Source organism: Cucurbita maxima, unplaced genomic scaffold (assembly GCF_002738345.1).
Source record: "Cucurbita maxima cultivar Rimu unplaced genomic scaffold, Cmax_1.0 Cma_Scf00006, whole genome shotgun sequence".
In the NCBI taxonomy this organism is placed as follows: domain Eukaryota; kingdom Viridiplantae; phylum Streptophyta; class Magnoliopsida; order Cucurbitales; family Cucurbitaceae; genus Cucurbita; species Cucurbita maxima.
In genome coordinates, this window is record NW_019272022.1 from 1,259,724 (window position 1) to 1,268,283 (window position 8,560).

General features: G+C 34.5%; 1 protein-coding gene across 2 annotated transcripts in view; it reads right to left on the reverse strand.

The window, feature by feature from the left end:
- The window catches only part of LOC111480519 (transcriptional corepressor SEUSS-like), a 14,235-nt gene that overhangs the window by 4,510 nt on the left and 1,165 nt on the right, over positions 1-8,560 (reverse strand). For both annotated transcript variants that reach the window (XM_023125610.1, XM_023125609.1), the window contains exons 2-9: positions 6,707-8,113; positions 6,497-6,616; positions 5,511-5,559; positions 5,112-5,326; positions 4,941-5,009; positions 3,727-3,824; positions 2,321-2,414; positions 619-688 (exon numbers count right to left, since the gene is read on the reverse strand). In XM_023125610.1, coding sequence (XP_022981378.1) covers positions 619-688; positions 2,321-2,414; positions 3,727-3,824; positions 4,941-5,009; positions 5,112-5,326; positions 5,511-5,559; positions 6,497-6,616; positions 6,707-7,783 — 1,792 coding nt within the window. In that variant the 5' untranslated portion in view covers positions 7,784-8,113. The remainder of the gene's footprint in view (positions 1-618; positions 689-2,320; positions 2,415-3,726; positions 3,825-4,940; positions 5,010-5,111; positions 5,327-5,510; positions 5,560-6,496; positions 6,617-6,706; positions 8,114-8,560) is intronic.

An 8,560-nucleotide genomic window follows, 5' to 3' on the forward strand; every position in this document is an offset into this window, starting at 1 on the left:
TTTTTTTTTTTTTTTTTTTTTTTTTTTTTTTTTTTTTTTTTAACTGCCCTCATATATTTGTTCGTTCTTTTTTAATGAAAATTGTTTCCTTCATGAAAAACAAACAAGATATTCAACCTCAGCAGATTTCAGGGAAGAACGGATATGGGCACGGTGTGTAGACAATTATTTTTTTTTTAAAGAAAATGTCTATATGTTGACACATTTAATACCTAAAAAGAGTCCAGAATATGTGATTCACTAAAAGAAACAAAATATCATGAAGGCTCAAACCTCCTCCCAAAAACTTCCCATCACTATAGATTCTCCCATTGCATAAAAACGCAGATTGACAAAGGAAAACCCATCTAAGGACTACCTACCATACTTAATCTGGAAATCTCTAGCGGTCACCATTTTTTCCACAAGGAAAATTTGATCTTTTACTCATAAAGAAGGGGAGGATAAAGTAAACAAAAAGACAAAACCATTCCAAGAATATCTACAGTACCTAATCTGGAATCCCCTTCATATAAGTAATGTCTACTGTGCATAAACAAACTACAAATGAAGCATCCAGCACAGATACATTCAACAAAAGGAAACAAAATGCAAAATATTAATGAAGGTTAAACTTACCAATTGGCCCTGTCGAAGTTTCTCGACTGTAATCTATCAAGTCCTTCATACTATTGACGACTTCTGATATCTACATTGTACCCAGAAAATAGCTATCAGAGATTATGGGCCAAAAATAGTTTTTTTTTTTTTTTTCATAATAATAGCATTTTTTTAATTAAGTAAAAAAACACTAATTCAGAATATTACATTTTATTCTAAACTTGAGAAGTCAAATTACAAGTACACTCCTCAACTTCTTGATAAAGTTCATCAGCTGTTTATAATATATTCAACTTCTCAATATAGTTTGTAAAATCATTCCTTTCATACATTCCTTCCGACCAGAAACTTTCGTATAACAAATTTTTACAAACTAATTTTTACGGAATTTAATACAGTTTCAATTGAAAAAAAAAAATTGGTTGCAAATTAAAAATCAGAAGGCCAAACCATAGTGTTTAAAAATAATCAGTTTCAAAAAGTAGAAATAATTGAGATTAGTCAAGATGCACATAAACTAACCCAAACACTAACAAATATCAGGATAACAATTATAAATGATAAGACTTGGAGAATTATTATGAAATAAATTTCTGGTAAAGAGAGAACATATGGTGAGAAAATTGTTACTAAACAAAATATTCTTAATAAAAAGAAGCCAAATTGTAAACAAAACAATGATTAGGAAAGCACTAATCTCTTTAGTTTTTAAAATTTGGTCAGAAAGTTGTGATGAAACCAATAATGTTACATGAGAAGTTTGCATTTTTTAAATAGAAAAATAAAACAAAAATGAATAGATATAGGCCAGCTTAAAAAGGCGAATAAAGCATACAATATCATTCAGGGTTGCATTTCCAGCCTAGAACCACTTTAACAATTTCTTTTTTCATGCGTGAGAGTACCACTTCTAAAAATATAAACACAAAGCAGTAACTCTTGGTATATATACGCATCATCATTGCTAAGATATCAAGATATAAAACCTGTTACAGCCTCCGGGAAAATTTCACTTGAAACAATAATTTGGATTTCCCAATTGTTCAACGCCAAGCCTCATTTTAAACCAGAAAGGAGACACAAATGTGGGAAGTTTCACTAGTGAAAAAAAATATTTTCAATAAAAATGTTATTATACCTTACATTTTTAGAATTTTAATAACAAATTTGTTTGATTACACGATATTCAAAAGTGATTCTTTTTATTATAAATTTTTTTTATTTATTTCGAGCTTCGAGGATTTTTGAATAATCACTTTAAAGTCATTTTGGATAATCCATCCAACAAGTAATTATTCAAAAAAAAAAAAATGTTTTCAAATCGATCCAATTTTTTTGAAGCACTTTTATTTATTAAGATTGTTTTTAAAAACTACTCACAATAAACCACTCAATAAACTATATTGAACACACTTTAAATTATTGATTTTTTCAAAAGTGCTAATAAAAAAATTAATTTTGTTCAAAAAGCATTTTCTTCCCAAGTAATTCCAAACACACTAGAAATGCTGACTTAATAGTTTAGAACAAGTTAAGCAATGAGTAATAGTCTTCACCTCATGCTAAGAAAACAACCACAAAGGTTTTGACTAATCAGACAACCCAACAGACATTTCATTCTAATCCAGAAACTATATTCGGAGAAACTGAAGTTTTCAATTGAAAGAAAGACCATGGAAGTCATCCCAGCACATAAACCTATGTTGATATCGAACATTACCTGAAGGCACCGGACATATCTCTTCGTATATCCCAAGTCATTTACTAATGGCACTTCCAATGCCTTGGCCAATTGTCTAGCTGAGCCCACAAACCTGAAAAAGTTACTTGTTAAAATCATAACTCTCACTACTGATACAACAAATCTCAAAAGTGAAGTCTCTTTTAAAAGAAAAGAAAGAACACAAACTTATGGACTTGATGAAAAGCTAACACAAAAATAAGTTCCCAAGTATAGAATTTAACAAATGTGCTCATTCTAAAATTAGTATAGGATCTATAGCCTTCCTAAAATGTATGCCCCCTCATATAGTAACAAAATCCTAAATCATTCCACAAAGTTAACATAAGTTATTTGTAACAATTTAAGTTATTTGTAAAAGGTCTACAGAGTTCTTTTTCTATTGAGCTTCATTCAGCTACATGGAACCTAACTTCTTTAACCACAACCCAAGTTCTGGATTTATTCCAATTTCCTGTTTTTTCCCCAACAGCAGCTCCTAAATAATCACTTTAACCAGCCATGTCATGAACTTTTTCTTTCTAAACAGCAGGATTGCCTTAATTTCACTTCCGTTACTCTAAAGCTATTCTCCTTTTTTTAACACAAACTATATACGTTAATTTATCCTACCTTGTTAATACATCCAACTATGATGCACATACACAATATTTAAGCAGTAACTTCACTAAATACACACAAATTGTCTACGTCAATTAATCCTACCTTACCAACCTAGAAATTCAACATCTAGTTTCAAAGATGTCTGTATGAATCATATTCCTCATCAGTAAACATCAATACTTTTCACAAACATAATCTTCAGTACCATAAAATGTGATGGCAATAAAATAATAAAAATCTGATAATGAAAGGCAAATGAACACAATTATCAGCTTGGACAGAAAAATAAAATAGTTCCCAGAAGATCAAAAATGACTTCAACCCCAGCTGCTACCAGAAATTATTGTATCAAACATCATGTGTAGAAAACAATGCATCATATGCATCCAGATCACTGTATACATCAACCATACTGAAGGAAAAACTGCTTTCATTTGGGAAAAAGAAAACAGCTACCACTATTTTCTGCCCTAAATGACCACAAAAGGATCAGTATAGCACAGGCACAAGGTCCTCAAGTGAGTCAAATAGGCAAGTGAAAGAAGTCATCCAAACAAATTTCTCAACCTAGTACCCCATTTACTTCAGATAAGTAATGAGAGAGAGGCATGGTAAAAAAACATTATAATACATTCAAATAATCAGAGACCTACCCTTACAACTGACCAATTTGGACTATACCATATAAAAGTTTAACATAATAAGCCAGTCAAAACAACGAATATGAAAAGTAAAGATAGGACATTCCATAATGAAGACATTTTTCTAAAAGTAGGCATTACATGTTACAGTTATTTTGCAACTCTGGAGTAGACAAGTTAGATGATGCCTTTTGAATAGCAGTCTGATACTTCTGAGCAGCTGCCCCCAGCTGACTAACCTGCACATCACAATATGTGTCAGCTAATCAAATAACCAACAATAGTCAAGAATTTAATCTTTATCTTTCTTCAATGAAAATATTATGTTTCCTATCTAAAGAAAATCTTTCTATGCCTAACCAATACATTATCCACCAAAAGTCAACGAAGGTCTAGAAGTCCTGTGCAATAATAGAGACATGAAACAAATGAGCTGGGAGTACATAAGGCTGTATTGTACTTACACATACACAGAAATCATAAAAAAAAATGTAAATAGCACAACGCCTATTGAAGACTTAGTAATGACCTTTTCATTTTATAAATGAAAAGTTGATTTTTTTTTTCTTTTTTTCCATAAGGTAAGAACCATACAAACCAGCGGCCAGGAATCTCATTTTCAAACAATAATCACAACATATTAAATTGAAAATAAGGAGGATTAAGGGGGTCACTTGCTCTAAAAAATGTTAATATGATTCAGAGGATCAAAAGACATGCACTAACCTTTGATTATCAGTGGCTTTTGTCCTGAAAGTAAGTGGTATTTAAAAGTTCTTGAAACTGAGTGTACCAGGAATTTGTGGGAATTCCTAGTAGTATCTTGACATTTAAATAAGCCTAGCTTTTGGTAGATGATCTCCCCCATTACTCAATCTTTACTCTAGGCTTTAATCTAAAATTGAGGATCCTCTGGTCTAGCTCCAACTTGGATGTATGTTGGGAGAGTAGAGAAAAGGAAATAGGAGGATTTACAAATCAATTTACACACAAAAGATAGTAGTCTAGGTTTGGGTCCAATTTATTTGCCAGCTGTCTCTCTACAAGGAATTGTGTAATTTTCCATTTCACATTGATCAATAGACAAGCCTTCAGCAAATCAATTCTTCTTCCTCTTTTCAGATTAAAGAGTTTGTTCTCGTTTGTAATATTGTTCAGTTATAAGTATTTCTTAACAACCAAGCGTTTGTACATAAATACATGCATGAATAAAAATAGGAAAAAAAATTGTGGAAGAGATAAAAATGAACCCAGATATATAAATCATGCGCAGATGTGATTCAAAGCCACATGGAAAGTTTCGGGTGGCTTTAAGAGTTACTTAAACGTGAAACTAAACTGTTCTTCATCATTACCTGAGGTATTAGTAACCTTCGAGGAATAAGCTCTTCATGACGTCGAGCACAAAATTCCCAAGAACATATCTGATAAAAGAAAACAAAGGAAAGGTAAGATATATTGTTCCCAAAGAAGAGAAGGAATCATGGAAAAAAAAAAAAAAAAAAGAAGAAACTTTCTAATTTGACCTTTAAGTCCGGAGAAAAAACTATCCGAAGTTGGCCATCACGAACAACACGAAGTTGCTCAAACACACTTTCTTGTATTGCTTTGGCGTAATCTAGGACAATTTGTCCAGAGGAATTATGATATTCGCGGGGCATATCAATATAGAGAAGTTCTTCAAGAGTTCCACTTTCATACTTAATTTTGAACAGCCTTGGAAGAACTTCAAAGGTTGCTTCTGAAATGTTGAGAGAGTTGAGATGTAATTAGGAACCCCGTTAACAAAAGAAATACATGAACCAAATGAAAAAATTAACATGTTGAGAGGAGATAAACATGAGGACCAACTAAAATAGTAGTAGGTGGATCAAAAGTACAAAAACCACAGAATGCGACTCAGGAAAATAAAAACTATGACATACCAAAACCTCGACCAGGCTTGCGGTTGCATATTTCACAATGCCAAACATCCTGCAAAATGCACCAAAATGATTACTACTTTACTTGCATCTATGCTATATATTTTAAAGAAAATGAGAAAGATCTCCACAAATCTTCACCATGATATTAGATTCTTGAAGGAATGACAACAAAAAGTCCAAAATTCATGAGAAGTACTTTTCAATATAGTGAAGCTCTCTCTCTCTCTATTTGTCCATAAGTTTAGGCCCTTCCCCACCCCACTGCATTGTTGCATCTCAAACGATTGCAATCGAGGAAATTTCTGAAATGTAGCAGTTGCAATCTCACCCAGAAACTTCTCTCTCTATTAATGTCCTCACATTAAGCCCCTCCTTCCTCCCTTTCCTGCACTGCATCGCAATTCATTCCAAACAATTGCAATCGTGGAAGTTTTTAAATACAGTGGGCTGGGGCTTAGCACGAAGTTTCAAGTGTGCCTCTAGTAGCCCATGCATGAAGACCTCTTCTGCTCTCTCTCTTCACGTCTATACAAGAAGACCTCCCATCCCCTTGCTCTCTTGTTCTCCCACATTTCAATCAATTTCAACCATGGAAACTATTTAAATATAGTGGGGTGGGACTTTGCCCCAAGTTTGAATGTAACTATAATAGTTGCAACTTTACCCTGGTACGTCTCTCTCTTCTTGTGATTCTTTCCTCTTATTTTTATTTCCCATTTGAAATGCCTATTGGTTTAAGGCAACCAGAATTTAAACAGCTTCCATAGATTTTTCAGAATTACAAGGTTTCCCTAGCAGCAAAATGGTGGAAAGACACACCTCACGCCCTTTTTTTTCTATAAGTGTTTATTTGTTAAGGTTCTCCCTCACTCCTTCCTCCTCTCGGATGCCCCCTCCCTCACGTGAAGGCAACTAGGTTAGGTCGACTAGAATCCAAACGCCATTCTATAGAACTTTGAAAGTTATAGAGTTTTTTTGCAGCAGACCTGTGGAAATACACCAGTTGTTTGGCGTCCATTTCCATACATGGAGACACACCATTTCTTTTTGGCATGTGGAGCAAAGTAATCCGCAACAAATTTCCTCCAGAATGCAATATTGTTGTCCTACAAAACAGATATGATTACACAAATCATATAGCTTGCATTCTAGGTCGTACAGATACCAAATGAAACAACTAAGTGACATAATCTTACTTCAGGTCTCTGCTGCTGTTGACACATATAATTTGTTAAACGCCGAGCACACATGCCAGGTTCATAAACTGGTTTTACAGGGGATCTCAATGGCAAATTTTGTTGTTGAAATTGTTGAGGCAAATGCGGTCTTTGTTGAGGAATAGCCTTCAGGAGTTGCTGTTGGTGTTGAAATTGCAAGAGCCTTTGTTGTTGCAAAAGATTAATCTGCGCAGCAGCAGCAGCCTGAGAGGACTGCCTAGACATACTGAGCAACTGCTGTTGTTGTTGCTGCTGTTGATGTTGATGTTGCTGCTGTAGAAACAATGACTGATCAGACTGTTGAGGTTCCAATTTCACAGGACCCAAGTTTCTCATTGATTGAAGTTGTTGAGGTTCCAGTTTCACAGGACCAAGGTTCCTCATTGACTGCAGCTGCTGCTGCTGTAGTTGCTGCCCCTGAATATCATTATTATTCATTTGAGACTCTAACTTGACAGGTCCAACACCACATAAGCTTCCTCGTATAGGTTGGAATTGATGTTGTTGTTGTTGCTGTTGCTGCTGCTGTGACTGCTGTGCATTATTGGAGCTAACGAACTGTTGCATTGAATGCTGACTATGTTGGAAGTTCTGGGGCTCAATTTGCTGGGGCTGCTGTTGATTGGGTATTATTTGGCTGCTAGAATGGTTTGAAAATTGTGGCCCTGAAACTTGACTAGATGAAGCAGGGTTTCCTGTATTTGATGCCACTAATGATGATGGAGTACTATTGAAGTTCACACCATTGCCAACAAGTGAAAATGGATCTGACTCGGAACCAGGGTCCATACTTCCTCGTTGGCTGTTTCCAAGACCTGAGGGCCCAGAATTTGGAACTCCATTTCCAAATGACTGATTAAGGAGAGAAGACATACTGGGCATATTACCAAGCATATTCATACTACTAAACTGAGTTCGTGGAGATACAAGAGAAGGAAAAGCTGACTGAGAAGGCAGCCCCCCTTGTGCTCCCATCATTCCAGAATTTGATCTCAAAAGCGATGGTGAAACAGACTGCGCACCACCAATGGGAGTGGATGGCCCCGAAGGCACCATCTTCTTCAAAACTCTATACACACTATAACTCGTAAAAGGCAAGCTATCTAAAGTAACATCAATTGACTACACAATAACTCGTAGAAGGCACATAAGAGGGCTCAGTCCAGAGAACATTCGTCGCCGACAGCCCTGGTTGCAATCTTCATGGTCGTTATGATGAAACAATAGAAACGGAAAGGTTTTGAGCCTCAGCACATGGTCCGGATTTTGAATGAATACTAGCCGAAGACCAAAAGATGCTGAAACGATGTAACAAAGCCTGGTTTTGAACATTCTACGACCAGACAATCTTTGCTAGAGAAATCTTTGAAAGGCTTTCGCATGAATCTGTATATTACAATGAATTTCAGGAAACATTCACTTCATCTATACAGACAAAAACGCTAAAATAAAATCAAACTCTTAACAGTTTACCCATAAAATCTCATAATACAACCCAAATGCAAATCGAAGTCATCACAATTAAAACAATATAGGCATTACTGAAACACCAGACAAAAACAAGCCCTCAAATTGAAAAAACTACAAACAATTAGAACAAGATTTTAACGAAAACGACTTGCTTCAAAACTCCGAGCTGAAATTCTTCACGAACTAAGATAACAAAAATAAAAAATTATTCAAATACAACAAACACTGATTACAACAAAATAAAAAAAATAAAAAAAAAGTAAAAAAATCCAAAGACTGAAATAGTGAGAGAAATTAAACCACATCCAGTTAAAAGTAAATTCCAAAAAAAAAAAAAAAAAAAAAAAAAAAAAAAAAAAAAAA